Genomic DNA, 19,701 nt, shown 5'->3' on the forward strand with positions numbered 1-19,701 from the left:
TAGTAAAATTAAGTGTTAAGAAAAAAAAAAGTATGGGGAATTTAAGGACTTGGTAGAGTGAAAATACTATAGAAATATTGGTAGAAATAAAATGAAGAATGATCACATGGAAAATGCAAAAGGAAGTTTAGAGCTAAGTAAGGACAGTCTAAGATTCCTTTGTGTTATTCAGGGAGAAGACTGATAAAAATTGAATTTTAAACTTTAAAAAGTATAAATTAAAATACATGGCTTTAAATATTATGGTACCCACTAAAAGAATAGAGATATTTGATAGCTTTTAAGCCAATAGAAAGAAAGAACGGGAGAAGAGAGAAAATTCGATTCAACAGAAAGCAGAAAAAAGAAAAAATAAGCAAAGGCAACATACAGTAAATAGAAAGTACAAAATAAATTGGCAGAAGCACACTTATATAAGAAACACCAACAACTATAAATGGGATTGGGCATACTATTAAAGTATAGAAACTCTAAGATCAAATTTCAATATGTCCATCCATATCCTGTTTATAAAAGGCATAACTAAAAAAGGACATAAAATGCCTAAAGAGAGACTACGGTCTCTTATAATACAACAACAAAGATAATCTGAAAAACCAATACCATTCTATAAACACTGGATAATAGGACACATTCCTTTTGAATGCATAGCTGAGCTCACAAAAAAGAAAGGAAATACTCAGAGGAGTTTAAAAAAAAAAAAAAAAAAAGGAATGGTAATCAGCAAAAACCTGAGGCTATGGCTACCCTCTGGAGCCCGGGGCCATGGCCTTTAATGCCCTGTGAATCGGGAGGTCAGGTTCTGAGTAGGACTGAGTGAAATGGAGAATTCAAAGTGAGAACCCATATGTGAAGCTAAAACCCAAGACAGGCTCTATCCTCACCCAGAGAAGAACGAGAAATGACAGGCACAGGAAGCTGTGTCAAGAAAGATCATCTGTCCCTTGGCCAGATTTCTGGGTAGAGAAGTTGCTTCTAAGACTTTGTAACTAGAGGCCTACCTGGCCCACGGTTTTGGATTTTGATTTTTGATTTTATACTGTTTGTGGGATGTGAGAGTGCTTAATCCAAAAAAGTGATACAAGTGGGCCAAGCTGGTAAGATTCTAGGGGCACACACCCACAGTCCGGCTGCACAGGGCTCCCTCAAAATCCCCTTGCCCTTTGTAAGCACAGAGCACGCACTGTCCTCCCTTCAAGATGGCCATGGGACCCATAAAGCCCCATATGGGGGCCGGAAGACGGGGTTCTGGGGGTGAGTTACTTACTGCACTGGGTCATGGAATTATGTCCACAAATAGCCGTGAGTGGGCCTTGAGAGTCCTAAAGAAAGAGTGTACCAAGCAACTAGCATGAAGCAGTGAGGAAATGAGTAAAGAGGGATTAGTGACTTGCGTCTGCACTGCTCTTCATGAATGGACCTACAACTCGCACCAGGCAAGCCCGGCTCTGCTTACACTGCTGATTGCTTCGCCCCGGTTCCTTCTTTTTCTAGAGAGGGAGGCCCCCAATGCCAGAGAAGCTGCCACATCACCCAAGCTGGTGAGAGGGGGAGAAAGGAAAAACTGCCCCATATCTGCCACCAGCCACAGTGGCCGCAACCAGAAGCCCCACACATTCTGCCCAGCCAACCTCCGAATTCACACCAGTACCTCTTCAACTCATGGTATTTCCAAGAGGGACACACTTAACAGGGAGAGGCTCCACCGTTCATTCTTTATCTGTACCCTGACCTCTCTCCAACAAGGCTTTAAGGCATTCTTTTTTCTTTTTTTTTTCCAGGGGAAATTCTTCATTTTATTTCCGCTCACAAATCACCAAAAGGATCAGTCCCTGCAGCCCCTCCCCCAACACCTCCACAAACACTGATTTCCTCCCAGAGCTAAAATGAACACCCAGTCACCAATTATGGCCATCCCCCGCCCCACCCACCTCCCCGTAAGGCATTCTTAAGAGATGCACAGAATTTGTATACTTTTAGATAGAAAGTTCCCTGGGGCTCTCACAAGGGTAACACACCCTGGTTAGCTTACACAACTTACATAATGATGTTAACCAGAGTGCTTCTAAAGTTTTCTCGTTCTTTATGTAGAGATTTACTCTTGGTTTTAGAAGTAGATGGTCCGGCATAACTGTCCTCAGTTTGGTCCACTGTTTTGCCCTTTTTTCCAAAGTGTTCCAGGTATTCAGCTTGAATTTTTTTTTTTTTAAATAAAAAGCATGAGTTAGTTATCTAAAAAAGTAAGCTAAAACATATAAGTGGTTAGAATAAAGTGCTAAAGCACCTTTCAAGAAAGAACTACACACTTTAAGTTCACAAGTAACCATAGGTACTATTAATTTTCTTTCAGTATTAGGAAGTTAAACTACTCTTGTTTTATATCATAATAGAAACCTCTATTTAAAAAATATTTAATTAATTTTATATTTTGATTAATATGCTAATAAACCCTAATTTTCAATTAATTTGCATAGAACCTTCTTAAAATGAAGATTAAAATGATTAAAAACAGAATACAAAACTATCTCAGAAAATTTAAAGAACCATGAAAAAAATGTTAATATTCAATGTAATCAATCCAATGAGTCAAAAAAATAAAAAGTAAAAAATATTAAAATGACTAATTTGGAAGCAATATTTACAACTTACTAAAATCCCTTTTAGAAAAAAAAACTTCTTAGTCTGTTGTAGAGAATTCTGACTACAATAAATCAAAGTTTTAATATAAATGCCCCCCCCCAACAATTCTTAAAATATCACCTTTTATAGCATTTACAACAGCCTGAAATAATTAAGAACTGGTATCAATTATTTTATGAGGGAAAACATTTGGGATAAATTTTTCTACTTGACATAAATGTCATTTCACTTTTACAATTTCACTACTCTCAACTAAATGTTGTAGTGATTTTTTTTTCCTCTTGAAAATTTCCTTAAAACTAAGTTGGAATAAAGTTCTTACCATATGACTGCTCGTTTTTAACACTAAATGGCTCTGGAATTTCATCGTCCTGTTTTATATTCAAATGGAATGATGGAGCTGCCTGCTGCCAGTGGGGCTTTGTACTCACCTGAAACAGGAAATTTAAACAGCATTAATAAAACAAGATCAGGGGAAAAGAAAAAAACAACCTTTTCTCACGAAATGCATGAGTGTTTATAAACACAGACATTTTCTCGAACAAATCAGGACATCTGGAAAGAAGGCGCACTCAACAGCAAATCGTACTCAAGCCTGTGAACGGCTGCGGTGCGTGACATTTGTGAGGCGGTACCAAAGGCCCTGCTCTTAGCGTGATGTGGGCAGCTGTTACCCAACACAGGGGTGTTCATTCCAGAGAGCCTACTCACCCCCAAATATCAGCAAGTGATTTTTAAGCCTTCCATTTTAATGAGAGGAACACGCTGCTGGTCTCCAATGCTTCTCTGCATTCCAGCTCCAAAAGATCTTTCTGTTCTCATGGCTCTAGGCAGCTCTAGATTTCTCTGGCCACTCACAAATTTATTCCATAGTTTAACGCAGGGTTCATAAGTTCTTATACTTGCAAGAGCCGGGCAGATATCATACAAGAGGGAGGAAGGCTAGTGATGATAGCTAATTGGCACTCAGCTTCAGTGCTGGGAATCAATAGAGGGTGGTGGGGACTGTGGGAAAACAGGAAAATACCTAGGTCTTCTAAAAAGACAACAAAAATTAGCTCAAGCCAATTATTCTAATACCGGAACACAGACCCACTGCTGCTGGGACCTAGGATTCTTCAATAAACCCAGATGGGTAGATTTTATTGTTTTTAAGTTTTTTAAAGACTTTATTTTGAGAGTAAGAGCGAGAGAGAGATCAGAGAGGGAGAGGGAAAGGGAGAAGCAGACTCCCTGCTGAGCCCAGAGCCCAACAGATGGGCAGATTTTAAAGTAATATTACATTTTCCTGACAACGGAGTCTGTGTCTTCCTTTCAGATCCAGACCAGCTTGATAGCTTATACTTGCACTGGCTGTTTCTTCATAGTTCCACTCTCTCCAATCTTTTACTCCTTTTACTCCTCTTTTACTCAAACTTACTATATGCAAGTCCTCATTTCAGTCTCTCCTTTTGCAGGAAAACAAGTTAAGACAATTTAAAAATCAATGCCCTTCCATCCTTCAGGCTGTCCTTCCATTTCTGTATGCTCATCTTGCTCCATAAAGGATTTAGGACTTGTGGGAGCGCCATGAGTGAGCTGCGCAGGAAGGGTGAGAAGCGGGTCACCAGCTGAGACCACCAGCGCTGAGTCACCCTTGATTTTCACTACAGGGATCACCTCCAGAAGCACGAAGTTCTGTAATGAAAATCACTCTAGGCCTAAGCTACTGCTGGAAAAATGTCACCCAAATGCAAACCTTAATATTCAGATGAAAATATTTTGCTATTTTTTAATCAAAGGAATTTTAAAACATCTCTTAAAAATATCATTTCCTTCATAACACATAAGACACATAAGAACATAAAACCAGGTTTAAAGCAGCCAACAAAAGCATTTTAGACTATTAGATGCCACCAACAGGAAAGGATTACTATACAACTCAGCCACAGAATGATAAATAAGAAAATTTAGGTTTATATTTCTAAACCCACATATTAACAAGACACAATAAACTAAGGACAATTTTTATCTTTTTCAGCTTTAATATTTGTTAAGTTCTCAAAAGAAAATGCCTATTTCAAGTCTTATCTTTTAAACTAGAAAATTTACAATTGATTTTGTAGAACTTGGGAAAGCATTATATGGCTCCATTTCACAGAACTTGGCATGATAAACTGGCATTATCCATAAAAACATATTTTTTAAAGATTTTATTTATTTGAGAGAGCAAGAGCACACAAGCAGGGCGAGGGGCAGAGGGAGAGGGAGAAGCAGACTCCCCGCTGAGCAAGGAACCCAATGTGCGGCCTGATCCCAGGACTCTGGGATCATGCCCTGAGCTGAAGGCAGACGCTTAACTGACTGAGCCAACCAGGTGCCCCCATAGAAGCATATTTTTAATGAAAATTTGTATTTTGTAATGTTCAGGGTAATTCACTTAAGAACATTAACTCAAGTTTTCCAAGGGGAAAATGGTCATCCATTTTAAATTATCAGGAAACTTCTTTACAAAAAGCTGCACAAATTCAATTTTATACTTGTTTAGAGCTTTCAAATTATCTTTCAAAAAATAATGCTTTAGATAAACCTTGATAACATTATGCTAAGTAAAATAAGCCAGGTATCAAAGGACAAATGTTGTAGGGTTCCACTTATATGAGGTAGCTAGAGTAGTCCCTTACAGAAAGTAGAAGGCTGGCCACCATGGGGTAGGGGGACACGGGGAGGTGGGGGGGTGGGGGGAGAACAGAGACATACTGTTTAGTGGGTACAGGGCTTCAGTTTGCAAAGATGAAAAGAATTCTGGAGATGGATGGTGGTGATGACTGCACCACCACGTGAGTGTACTTAATGCCAATGAACTGTGGTTCAATTAAAAATAGTTAAAATGGTAATTTTTTGTTAGGTATATTTTATCACAGTCAGAAAAAAATACTGTTTGCATTTAACCTCCACTTAAGCTCCACTTCGAGGAGTCACAAGAGCACAATTCAATGGCATTAAGCTCAACATAATTACTATTAAAATTACTAGTAAAATTTATTACAGTGAAGTATATTGTACCCAGCACTTACCAATTGAAAATGCCTATGAACTGCCTCTACCATAGGACAATGAGAATTTATAATCATAATAATTTTTAGAAAGGATACCTAGATCAGAGGACTCTTCTGTGGCATAGCATTTCAGTGCTGGAAGATACAGCTCAAAGAAACTCATTTTCAAACTCAGAAGCTGCAGCTCAGAGAGATAAATGACCCTTTCAGATCCTAAAGCCATTAGTGACAAAGCTGTAAGCTGAGGCTTCATTTCCTGACTCCAACACTGATAAACTTGCTGCTGGTCCATCTCGAAAATTCCTTTATCCAGAATACTGAAATACTCTGGACATACTAGGAAATGATAATTTACAGTTACTTTAAGATTGTTCTTTTTCCTACTATGTGCACCTTGTCGAATTTCTCCATCAGAAAATAATCAAATGGAGCACAAAATTCAAAATCAGATGTTCAGTTACTTATTTACAAGTTTGAAACCACATTTTCAGAAGGGCAAAGATCCACTGAGAGGATATAGGTGAATTACCGTAGCCAACTGTGGTAAAACTCTTCCTGGTGTCTTGGATTTTTCTTTGCTGGCTGACTTATCCTGCATGAAAATAAGAGAAAAACTGTTGACTCTTAACATCACAATTGATTCACTCAAGCACTTGTACAGAGGGTCACTACAAAATAAGCACGTTACCCAAAACCTTGAAGACCTACTCTAGTGCTTTCACATTTCTCCACGCTGGCCTTCGAAGGACTTCCTCTGTAGCAAGGAAAGAAGGGAACGTGGTATCCCACAAGACTCAGAAAGCTTTAAAAAGTGTGCAAAACTTTTTATCCATCACATCTGCTTTGAGGAATTTCTCTGAACCGAGTTAGTGTGCAGGGCTTACCCGGCTCTCCCACCCTTCTCCACCCCTGAAATCGCATTTTTGTTCTATTGACAACTGTGATGTTTCGCTTCCTGAGGTAACAATGCATTCAGGCTAATGCGCCCTCGAGTTGCCCTAAGGAACACTCGTACTTTCCAGAGCAAAGTGTTGCTATCTCCTTTGAGTAGAGGATAACGGCCTAGTAGGAATTTCATCTTTGTGAGAGGAAGTGTGGTTGAGAAGGACAGAGTTGTGCTTGGGCCACTCATTCATTGCCTCTCAGCATCAGATCTTTACTTTTTACCCTGCTTTGTGATTCCTGAGCAGGACTCCATAAACATTTCTCCAGCTGGCACAGCATTCTAGAGGGTTCTAGAAGGACACTGAAAGAGAAGGGCTTTCCTTCCTGGTTCCAGTACTTTTCCCCGTTGCTCCACAGTGTGGCCACCAGCAGTCAGCATCCTTCCCGTGGGCACCTTCCCATCCTGTGGTACGTGGCTGACCCTGTGGCAGACACCCTCCAGCGGGTTTCACCGGCATCCCTATAGGCAGCCTTCCAGCAAGTTCCCCTCACATCACAAAGGGAGACTTCGTTTCAAACTTTTTAGCACGTAAGCAGGTGGTTTACTCGCCTCCCAGCCTGCAGGATCTCTGCAAAGGTCTTTGTCACCCGAGTGGGCCACAGCCACTCCCTCTCCAAGAAACCTCAGTGTAAGCTTTGGGGAAGGGATGCATCTTCCAAGTTCCTTCCTTGAGTGCTCTCCTTTAGACCTAGAGGGAGTGGCTGCTCCTTTATGTCTGCTATTGCTCATTCTTTAAAGCTGTTGTCCAAACAGCATCCACTAGCCACCTGCAGCTACCGACAGTTTTAAATGTGGCTCTTATCTGAAGTGAGAGGTGTTTAAGAGTATATTTTTATGTTTAAGTATATATTCCATATATACTAGATGTTGAAGACTTAGTACAAAACACAAAGAATGTGATTAGAATATATTTGATTACAGTGTGTTTTGCATATTGCTTTAAATTGACGTGAATTATCCCTCATTTCATTCTCTATAAAACTCTGAGGTAGTATACCACTTTTGTGCATATTGTAGAGATAAGGACTTTTTATAGGATTCTCTGCCCCCACAAGGCACACAGGCCAGTTAATATTAAAAACTATATGCTTTCATCCAGGACAGGAGAGGGTATGGAGCAGAGTATTGACAGAAAGTTTCAAAAAGAGAAATGACGGAAGCCAAGCCTAGAGGCATAGCTGGATCTTCACAGAGAAGAACAGCAATAGGCTCACTGAAGACAGAGAAAACATCCTGAACCATGACTTGGAGGCTAACTGAGGACAGCAGGCTTGGGAGAGGACACTGGGGTCGATGGTAAAGGGACCCGATCCAACCAAAGTAGAAAGTATAACCATTCTCTTACTCAACGATGATTTATTGAACTCCTACCATGTGCTGGGTTCTCTTTGAGGCACTGGATCTACAGTAATTGAGAGGTCACAGCCTAATCCCTCATGGAGCTTACATTCCAGTGGGTACAGACAGCTATTGCTAACGTATATATACATATATACACATATACACCATACACACACATATACCCTATACACACACATATAACCTATACACCCTATATACACTATACATACAGTAACAGGTACTATGGAGAAAAATAAAACAGGGTGAAGAGATAGGGAAAAGATAGAGAAATGCTAGGTTACATGGAGTGAGGCCACTTTACAGAGGTTGTATTTGAGTAGGAACCCAAATCAGGGGTGAGAGAGAGCTGGAGAGGTGGGTGCTGCTATATTATGGAGCTCAAGTGTTTGGGGCTTGACTGGCCTGGCTGGCAATAGAGAGCCATTTTAGTCTCCTTTGAGGGGGACCTTGAGTCCCAGTTTGCTGGGACAGTCCCCGTGTGTAGCTCTTTCCTGAGCATAATTAGTAGGACTTTCATTCTCAATGGCTTCTCAGTTTGGGTGAGAAAATATATTTTTATCTTCTTTATCATGCAAGGCCATTCAAAGGGTTTTTCATAAATGGTCCTGGCAGCAGTAAACAAGGTATGTGAGGAAGAGACTAGGGTCAGCAGTGAGAAGAGTTTAGTGGCTTTTTAAAATAATCCAGGCAGGTTTGGGGGAAGAGCAAGTTGGCAGAGGAGTAGGAGACCTAAATTTCGTCTCATCTCAGTAATTCAGCTAGATAGGGATCAAACCATTCTGAACACCTACGAACTCAACAGAAGATCGAAGAAAAGAATAGCAGCAACTCTATGAACAGAAAAGCGACCCCTTTCTGGAAGGTCTCTTCAGATTTGTTTAGTGTATATTTTTCTGGGGCCGTTGTTACCCTGTTAGCATTTTGTTCTCTCATTCATCTATTCTCCTCTGGACAAAATGACAAGATGGAAAAAAATCACCTCAAAAAAAAAAAAAAGAAGAAAAAGGCAGTACTGACTGCCAGGGACCTAATCAATACGGACATTAGTAAGATGTCGGAACTAGAGTTCAGAATGACGATTTTAAAGATACTAGCTGGGCTTGAAAAAAGCATGGAACATATTAGAGAAACCTTTTCTGGAGAAATAAAAGAACTAAAGTCTAACCAAGTTGAAATCAAAAAGGCTATTAATGAGGTGCAATCAAAAATGGAGGCTCTAACTGCTAGGACAAACGAAGCAGAAGAGAGAATTAGTAATACAGAAGACCAAATGATGGAAAACAAAGAAGTGGAGAAAAAGAGAGATAAACAACTACTGGATCACGAGGGCAGAATCTGAGAGATAAGTGATACCATAAGATGAAACAACATTAGAATAATTGGGATCCCAGAAGAAGAAAGAGAGAGGGCAGAAGGTATATTGGAGCAAATTATAACAGAGAACTTGCCTAATTTGGGGAAGGAAACAGGCATCAAAATCCAGGAGGCACAGAGAACCCCCCTGACAAAAATCAATAAAAATAGGTCAACACCCTGACATCTAATAGTAAAACTTAGGAGTCTCAGAGACAAAGAGAAAATCCTGAAAGCAGCTCAGGGGAAGAGATATGTAACCTATAATGGTAGAAACATTAGACTGGCAACAAACCTATCCACAGAGACCTGGCAGGCCAGAAAGGACTGGCATGATATATTCAGAGCACTTAATGAGAAAAATATGCAGCCAATACTATATCCAGCTAGGCTGTCATTGAAAATAGAAGGAAAGATAAAAAGCTTCCAGGACAAACAAAAACTAAAGGAATTTGCAAACACCAAACCAGCCCTACAAGAAATACTGAAAGGGGTCCTCTAGGCAAAGAGAGAGCCTAAAAGTAACATAGACCAGAAAGGAACAGAGACAATATACAGTAACAGTCACCTTACAGGCAATACAATGGCACTAAATTCATATCTTTCAATAGTTACCCTGAATGTAAATGGGCTACATGCCCCAATGAAAAGACACAGGGTATCAGATTGGATAAAAAAAAACAAGACCCATTGATATGCTGTCTGCAAGAGACTCATTTTAGACCCAAAGACACCTCCAGATTGAAAGTGAGGGGGTGGAAGACCATTTACCATGCTAATGGACACCAAAGGAAAGCTGGGGTGGCAATCCTTACATCAGACAAATTAGATTTTAAACGAAAGACTGTAATAAGAGATAAGGAAGATCCTACTTAAAGGGTCTATCCAACAAGAAGATCTAACAATTGTAAGTATCTATGCCGCTAACATGGGAGCAGCCAATTATATAAGCCAATTAATAACAAAAGCAAAGAAACATACTGACAACAATACAATAATAGTGGGGGACTTTAACACCCCCCTCACTGAAATGGACAGATCTAAGCAAAGATCAACAAGGAAATAAAGACTTTAAATGACACACTGGACCAAATGGACTTCACAGACATATTCAGAACATTCCATCCCAAAGCAGCAGAATACACATTCTTCTCTAGTGCCCATGGAACATTCTCCAGAATAGATCACATCCTGGGTCACAAATCAGGCCTCAACTGGTACCAAAAGATTAGGATCATTCCCTGCATATTTTCAGACCACAATGCTTTGAAACTAGAACTCAATCAAAAGAGGAAAGTCGGAAAGAACTCAAATACATGGAGGCTAAAGAGCATCCTACCAAAGAATGAATGGGTCAACCAGGAAATTAAAGAAGAATTAAAAAAATTCATGGAAACAAATGAAAATGAAAACACAACTATTCAAAATCTTTGGGATGCAGCAAAGGCGGTCCTAAGAGGAAAGTATATAGCAATACAAGCATTTCTCAAGAAACAAGAAAGGTCTCAAATACACAACCTAACCCTACACCTAAAGGAGCTAGAGAAGGAACAGCAAATAAAGCCTAAACCCAGCAGGAGAAGAGAAATAATAAAGTTCAGAGCAGAAATCAATGAAACAGAAACCAGAAGAACAGTAGAACAGATCAACAAAACTAGGAGCTGGTTCTTTGAAAGAATTAACAAGATTGATAAACCCCTGGCCAGACTTATGAAAAAGAAAAAAGTCCCAAATAAATAAAATCATGAATGAAAGAGGAGTGAGCACAACCAACACCAAAGAAATACAATTATAAGAACATATTATGAGCAACTATATGCCAGCAAATTAGATAATCTGGAAGAAATGGATGCATTCCTAGAGATGTATCAACTACCAAAACTGAACCAGGAAGAAATAGAAAACCTGAACAGACCTATAACCACTAAGGAAATTGAAGCAGTCATCAAAAATCTCCCAACAAACAAAAGCCCAGGGCCAGATGGCTTCCCAGGGGAATTCTACCAAACATTTAAAGAAGAATTAATACCTATCTTCTGAAACTGTTCCAAAAAATAGAAATGGAAGGAAAACTTCCGAACTCGTTTTACGAGGCCACCATTACCTTGATCCCAAAACCAGACAAAGACCCCATCAAAAAGGAGAATTACGGACCAATATCCTTGATGAACACGGATGCAAAAATTCTCACCAAAATACTAGCCAGTAGGATCCAACAGTATATTAAAAGGATTATTCACCACGACCAAGTGGGATTTATTCCTGGGCTGTAAGGTTGGTTCAACATCTGCAAATCAATCAATGTGATACATTAATAAAATAAAGAACAAGAACTATATGATCCTCTCAATAGATGCAGAAAAAGCATTTGACAAAGTACAGCATCCTTTCTTGATCAAAACTCTTCAGAGTATGGGGATAGAGGGTACATACCTCAATATCATAAAAGCCATCTATGAAAAACCCACAGCGAATATCATTCTCAATGGGGAAAAACTGAGAGCTTTCCCCCTAAGGTCAGGAACATGGCAGGGATGTCCACTATCACCACTGCTATTCAACATAGTACTAGAAGTCCTAGCCACAGCAATCAGACAACGAAAAGAAATAAAAGGCATCCGAATCGGCAAAGAAGAAGCCAAACTCTCACTCTTTGTATATGATATGATACTTTATGTGGAAAACCCAAAAGACTCCACCCCAAAACTGCTAGAACTCATACAGGAATTCAGTCAAGTGGCAGAATCTAAAATCAATGCACAGAAATCAATGGCATTCTTATACACCAACAAGACAGAAGAGAAATTAAGGCGTCAATCCCATTTACAATTGCACCCAAAAACCATAAGATACCTAGGAATAAATCTAACCAAAGAGACAAAGAATCTATACTCAGAAAACTATAAAATACTCATGAAAGAAATTGAGGAAGACACAAAGAAATGGAAAAACATTCCATGCTCATGGATTGGAAGAACAAATATTGTGAAGATGTCAATGCTACCTAGAGCAATCTACACATTTAATGCAATCCCTATCAAAATACCATCCACTTTTTTCAAAGAAATGGAACAAATAATCCTAAAATTTGTATGGAACCAGAAAAGACCCCGAATAGCCAGAGGAATATTGAAAAAGAAAAAACAAAGCTTGTGGCATCACAATTCCAGACTTCCAGCTCTATTACAAAGCTGTAATCATCAAGACAGTATGGTACTGGCACAAAAACAGACACATAGATCAATGGAACAGAATAGAGAGCCCAGAAATGGACCCTCAACTCTATGGTCAACTAATCTTTGACAAAGCAGGGAAGAATGTCCAATGGAAAAAAGACAGTCTCTTCAACAAATGGTGTTGGGAAAATTGGACAGCCACATGCAGAAGAATGAAACTGGACCATTTCCTTATACCACACACAAAAATAGACTCCAAATGGTTGAAAGACCTAAATGTGAGACAGGAGTCCACCAAAATCCTAAAGGAGAACACAGGCAGCAACCCTTCGACTTCAGCCACAGCAACTTCTTCCTAGAAACATCGCCAAAGGCAAGGGAAGCAAGGGCAAAAATGAATTATTGGGACCTCATCAAGATAAAAAGCTTTTGCACAGCCAAGGAAACAGTCAACAAAACCAAAAGACAACCGACAGAATGGGAGAAGATATTTGCAAATGACATATCAGATAAAGGGCTAGTATCCAAAATCTATAAAGAACTTATCAAACTCAACACCCAAAGAACAAAGAATCCATTCAAGAAATGGGCAGAAGACATGAACAGACATTTTTCCAAAGAAGACATCCAAATGGCCAACAGACACATGAAAAAGTGCTCAACATCGCTCGGCATCAGGGAAATCCAAATCAAAACCTCAATGAGATATCACCTCACACCAGTCAGAATAGCTAAAATTAACAAGTCAGGAAACGACAGATGTTGGCAGGGATGTGGAGAAAGGGCAACCCTCCCACACTGTTGGTGGGAATGCAAGCTGGTGCAGCCACTCTGGAAAACAGTATGGAGGTTCTTCAAAAAGTTGAAAATAGAGCTACCCTATGACCCGGCAATTGCACTACTGGGTATTTACCCCAAAGATACAAATGTAGGGACCCGAAGGGGTACGTGCACCCCGATGTTTATAGCAGCAATGTCCACAATAGCCAAACTGTGGAAAGAGCCAAGATGTCCTTCGACAGATGAATGGATAAAGAAGATGTGGTATATATAATGTTCCATTGTGTATATATATATATCAGATAAAGGGCTAGTATCCAAAATCTATAAATATATATATATATATACACAATGGAAAGGGCTAGTATCCAAAATCTATAAATATATATATATATATATATATACACAATGGAATATTATGCAGCCATCAAAAGGAATGAAATCTTGCCATTTGCAACGACGTGGATAGAACTGGAGAGTGTTATGCTGAGCGAAATAAGTCAATCAGAGAAAGACATGTATCATATGACCTCACTGATATGAGGAATTCTTAACCTCAGGAAATAAACTGAGGGTTGCTGGAGTGGTGGGGGGTGGGAGGGATAGGGCAGCTGGGTGATAGACATTGGGGAGGGTATGTGCTATGGTGAGCGCTGTGAATTGTGCAAGACTGTTGAATCACAGATCTGTACCTCTGAAACAAATAATACATTATATGTTTAAAAAAAAAAAGAAGAAGAAGAAGATAGCAGGAGGGGAAGAATGAAGGGGGGGAATTGGAGGGGGAGATGAACCATGAGAGACGCTGGACTCTGAAAAACAAACTGAGGGTTCTAGAAGGGAGGGGAGTGGGAGGATGGGTTAGCCTGGTGATGGGTATTAAAGAGGGCACGTATTGACTGGAGCACTTGGTGTTATACGCAAATAAAGAATCATGGAACACTACATCAAAAACTAATGATGTAATGTATGGTGATTAACATAACATAAAAAAAAAGATGCTATGATTTTATTTTATAAAACATGGTGTGATAATCTTGGCATTATCAATACAAACAGGTTCATAGTTAACACGTACTTCGAAATATTCAAGAACATTCACCTGCAAAATTTCATTTGAGATTTTTAAGCTGAAAGAAGCTTGTATTTCAAATTATTAGGAATCCTCTCTGCATGAAGCAATCCATATTTTATAGTTTATTCTGTGGTTTTAAAAGATGTTTCAAACAAATAATGTTTGCACTGAACCTCCACTTAAACTCAACTTCCAGCAATCACAAGAGTGTAACTCTATGGCATTAAACTCAACATAATTACTAGATAGTAAATTTTATTGCAGTAAACTCTAACTTTTCTAGCACTTTATCTACTAAAAAGGTTTATTAACTGCCGCTTCCACAGAGTAATGATAATTTAAAGTCAAAATAATGACAAAGGATGCCAAGATCTAAGAAGTCACATCTTAGCGCTGGAAGAGGCATCTCCTCAAAGTTCATTAAACCAACTCTTTTCATTTTCAGACTTAGAAATAGGGGCTTAAAAATGTAAGGGACTCACCAACAGGCACAGAGCCATTAGTAACAAAGCTATAACCCAAGTCCTCATTTCCTGATTCCAATACTGCTTCTGCTAGGCCATCTTCACAATTCTTTTATTCAGAATACTCAAGTATTCTGTGCATACCAGTAATTATAACTTATGATTCCCTTATTAAGCTAGTTATTTTTCCCCAAGATATGTATATCACAGATGCTATGCATCAGAAAAGAATGAAATGGAGCACAGAATTTAAAACCAGAAATTCAGTAACTTATTTGCAAGTATTCCCCGTGCATACCAGTAACTATAACTTATAATTCCTTTATTAAGCTAGTTATTTTTCTCAAGATACGTATATCATAGATGTTATCCATCAGAAAAGAATGATATGGAGCAGAGAATTTAAACCCAGAAATCCAGTAACCTTATCATAAAGCAATAAAGTATGGAATATACTGGTAAATTACCGTAGACGACTGTGGTAAAAATCTGACTGGTGTCTTGGATTTTTCTTTGCTGGCTGATTTGTCCTGTATGAAAAAATACAAAAATTAAAAAAAAAAAATAACTGTTCACTTTGTTAATGCTGCAATTGATTCACTCAACCAACTTTTATAGTGTCTAATATAAAGCACATATCATCCAAAATATTCTAAAACCTACTCGACAGATGGCATAATGTTTTGTACAGAAAGTCATAAGGAATCCACAAAAAGTTATTAGAACTAAGGTATATATTCAGCAATGTTGCTTATGTAAGACCAATGAAAAAAAATCAGTCATATTTTTAGACACTAGCAATGAACAATCCAAAACTGAAATTAAGAAATCATTTACAATAGAATAAAAAAGGATAAAATAGGAATAAATTTAAGTGTAAGACTTGCATAATGAAAGCTATAAAACATTACTGAAAAAAATTAAAGGCAACTTTAATAAATGGAAAGACATCCTATGCTCATGGATTGTAAGACAAATATTAAGATGCAATACTCCTTACCCCAAAAATTATCTACAGATTCAACACATTCCCTTTCAAAATCTCAGCTGTATTTTTTAGGTAGAAATTAACAAGTTGATCATAAAATTTACATGGAAATATAAGGATCCAGAACAGCCAAACAATCTTGAGAAAGAAGTTGGCAGACACATATTTCCACATTTCACAACTTACTACAAAGCTATAATAATGAAGACTGCATAAGGATAAACATGAAGTTTATTTCTAAACTCATATTTGTGGACAATTGGTTTTTGTTAAGAATAACAAGACAATTCAGTGGAAAACTGGTCCTATCTTCCTCTGGAAATTTATCTGAATCTAAATGGTGTCCAAAGTTTACTCAACCTTGCCTCCCTTCTCCATGGCTAAAACTTCATTCCCCGCCCCCAGAATTCTTTACATCCTAAAGTTAATATACCCTCAAGTTACTACTATAAAGTACAAATTTTACTTGCAGTAACTCTCTTTGCAATAGAGAATAATTCTATTGTAGGAATTTCATCCAAGAAGTGCTGTTGAAAAGGATACTTTGATTTATAAAACAGATACTATGAGTTGTGCTTTGGTCACATAAATTCATTGCCTCTCAAGCTACCAATCTATGCTTTTTGTCCTCCTTGGTGGTTCTCGAGCAGGACTCAAACATTTCTCCAGGTTCAAAAGGGACATTGTAAGAAAAAGGGACTCTTCTTCCTGGTTCCAGTGCTTTACCTCATTGTTCTCACGCTGCGGCTGCCAGCAGGGAGCATCCTTGCCCCTGAGCACCTTTCCAGCCTGTGGTATGTGGCTGATCCAGGGGCAGACCACCTCCAGCGGGTTTCACTACCATCTCTATTGGTAGCTGTCCAGCCAGTTTCCCTTACATCAAACGGAGAATTCCCTTCAAACTTTTCAGGATGCAAGTATGTGGTTTTCTCACTTCCCACGTGGGTGCCATCTTCACTGATTTTCACAGTTGAATAGTATTCTACCATATGAATGTAATGGAATTTATCCATTCCTTTCTCTTGTGAATGGGCATTTAGGTCATTTCCAATGTTTCTCTATTACAAAAGATGTTTCAATAAACATCTTTTGGAATACATTTTAGTATACATGCATACAATTCTTGCATCTCATGCATACACATATTTTGTTTATGTATTTAACATATATTATACATATGTGTATGTGCATATCTGGTTTTGTCCATTTAATTCCACTGATGTATGTTTATCTGTAAACAGATTATATCAAATTACTGTAGCTTCACAATAGGTCTTGAAACCTGTAAGGTAATTCTCTCCACCTTACTATTGTTAAAAATTATCAGATACAGAGCTCTGGTTCAAGATGGTGGCATAGGAAGACTCTGAACTCCTCTTCTCCATAGACACACCAAATTTACACCAGTTTATAGAGCAGTTCCTCCTGAAGAAGAACTGAGGGCTGACTGAACAGCTTCTGCACAACAAAAGATAAAGAGGCCACAGAGAACGGGCAAGCGAGATGGAGACACAGTAAGGAAGGGAACGTTCACCCCCAACACTGCAAACTGCAGTGTGGAATGGGGGTAGTACTGAGGGACTGAGCAGATTTGTCTGCACTAAGGCACAGAAAAAAAAACATGGTTTAAAAGAACAACTAGAACATAAAAGATCCAGCCTTGGAAGTCCACCAAATAGCAAGGGAGCTGCTGGAATGCTCTCCACGGTCAAGGGGCTGGCAAGGACCATGGTTTACATTCATCTTCCACATGGATAGCCCAGACAGGAGCAGGGTCTGGGCACTGTAGGCAGCCTGCTGCCTCAGTGAGTGCCAGGTCTCCAGCTCACACCAACCTCAGACACCCTGGGGCACAGAAAAAAACCCACAGCTTTTAAGAACACCTGGAATATAAAAGAGCCAGATCTAGAACTCCATCCAGCAGCAGGGGAGCTGCTGGAACTCTCTCTGGGTTAGAGGGGATGGGGAGCACTATTGTTTACATTCTCCCTTCACCTTGATAGTTATGACAGTACCAAGGTCCAGGTGCCATAGTCAGTCTACTACCTCAGTGAGCCCCAAACCCCTAGCCCACACAAGACACAGCTCCAGCCAGCCAATGCCACCAGGCACAAACAGTCCACACAGGGAAAAACCATACACAAGACCATTCCTTTAAGTTTAGGAGAAGTAGCTATTCCACCTAATTCAAAGCAACAAACACAGCAGGTCAAGCAAAATGGGGAGACAGATGTATATACTCCCAAAGAATAAGGCTCCCCCCCCCAAAAAAATTAAACGAAACCGAGATAAGCAATATGCCAGATGAAGAGTTTAAAGTAATGATCATAAAGATGCTCACCAGACTGGAGAGAAGAGTAGTGAGAACTTCAACAAAGACACAGAAGATATAAAAAAGAACAATAATTGAATTGAATACAATAACTGAAATGAAAAATATACTAGAGGGAGTCAACAGATTAGCAGATACAGAAGAATGGATCAATGATCTGGAAAACGGGGTAATAGAAAGCACCCAAACTGAACAGCAAAAAGAAAAAAACTTTAAAAAATGAGGCTAGGATAAAGGATCTCTTGGACAACATCAAACAAACAAGCATTTGTATTATAGGGGTCCAAGAAGGAGAAGACAGAGAAAGGGGCAGAAAACTTATTTGAAGAAACAATAGCTGAAAATTTTCCTAACCTAGGGAAGGAAATGGACATCAAAGATCAGGAAGCACAGAGAGTTCCAAACAAGATGAATGCAAGGAGGTCCACACCACTGCACATAATTTAAATGTCCAAGGTTAAAGATAAAGAGAATTTTAAAAGCAACAAGGTTATTAATCAGAATTGGAGAGATAAAGAGTTTCCCCCAGACAAAGAAAAGTTAAAGGAATTCATCACCACTAAACCAGCCTTACAAGAAATGTTAAAGGGACTTCTTTAAGTGGGGGGAAAAAAAAGAGCCACCAATAGAAGAAACTTGGGGTGCCTGGTGGCTCAGTTGGTTAGGCATCTGCCTTCAGCTCAGGTCATGATCCCGAGGTCCTGGGATCAAGCCCCGAGTTGGGCTCCTTGCTCAGCTGGGAGCCTGCTTCTCCCTCTCCCTCTACCCTTCCCCCCAGCTTGGTGCTTTCTCTGTCTCTCAAGTAAATGAATAAAAATCTTTAAAAAAAAAATAGAAGAAACTTGTGAATAAAAAATGTAAAATATGACAACATATACATAGAACATGGAAAGGGGAGTAAAAAAGTTCTTTTAAAACGTGTTTGAACTTAAATGACCATCAACTTAATATATGACGGCATTATCCCATATATGAACTTCATGGTAACCACAAACCCAAAACCTTTAATAAATACACAAAATATAGAAAGAAACCCAAGCACAACACTACAGAAAGTCCTCAAAGAAAGAGGGAACAGAGAAGAACTACAAAAACATCCATAAAACAATTAACAAAATGGCAATACGTACATACCTATCAATAATTACTTTACATTTAAATGGTCTAAATGTTCTAATCAAAAGACATAGGGTGACAGATGGATAAAAAAAACAAGATTCATCTATGTGCTGCCTATAAGAAACTCACCTCACACCTAAAGACACATACAGACTGAAAGTAAAAGTATGGAAGAAGACATACCATGCAAATAGAAGAAAAAGGAAAAGCTGGGATAGCAATACTTATAATAGACAAAATAGATTTTATTTTATTTTATTTTTTTTTTTTTTTTAAAGATTTTATTTATTTGAGAGAGAGAGAATGAGAGAGAGCGAGTACATGAGAAGGGGGAGGGTCAGAGGGAGAAGCAGACTCCCTGCCGAGCAGGGAGGCCGATGTGGGACTCGATCCAGGGACTCCAGGATCATGACCTGAGCCGAAGGCAG

General features: G+C 39.0%; 1 protein-coding gene across 1 annotated transcript in view; it reads right to left on the reverse strand.

Annotated features, from left to right (window-relative positions):
• Positions 1–19,701, reverse strand: part of DNAH7 (dynein axonemal heavy chain 7) — a 261,052-nt gene that overhangs the window by 235,059 nt on the left and 6,292 nt on the right. Inside the window, exons 2-5 of the mRNA XM_078071131.1 lie at positions 15,302–15,364; positions 6,208–6,270; positions 2,963–3,071; positions 2,042–2,189 (exon numbers count right to left, since the gene is read on the reverse strand). Of these exons, the coding sequence (XP_077927257.1) occupies positions 2,042–2,189; positions 2,963–3,071; positions 6,208–6,270; positions 15,302–15,364 (383 nt within the window). The remainder of the gene's footprint in view (positions 1–2,041; positions 2,190–2,962; positions 3,072–6,207; positions 6,271–15,301; positions 15,365–19,701) is intronic.

Source organism: Halichoerus grypus, chromosome 4, assembly GCF_964656455.1.
Source record: "Halichoerus grypus chromosome 4, mHalGry1.hap1.1, whole genome shotgun sequence".
In the NCBI taxonomy this organism is placed as follows: Eukaryota; Metazoa; Chordata; class Mammalia; order Carnivora; family Phocidae; genus Halichoerus; species Halichoerus grypus.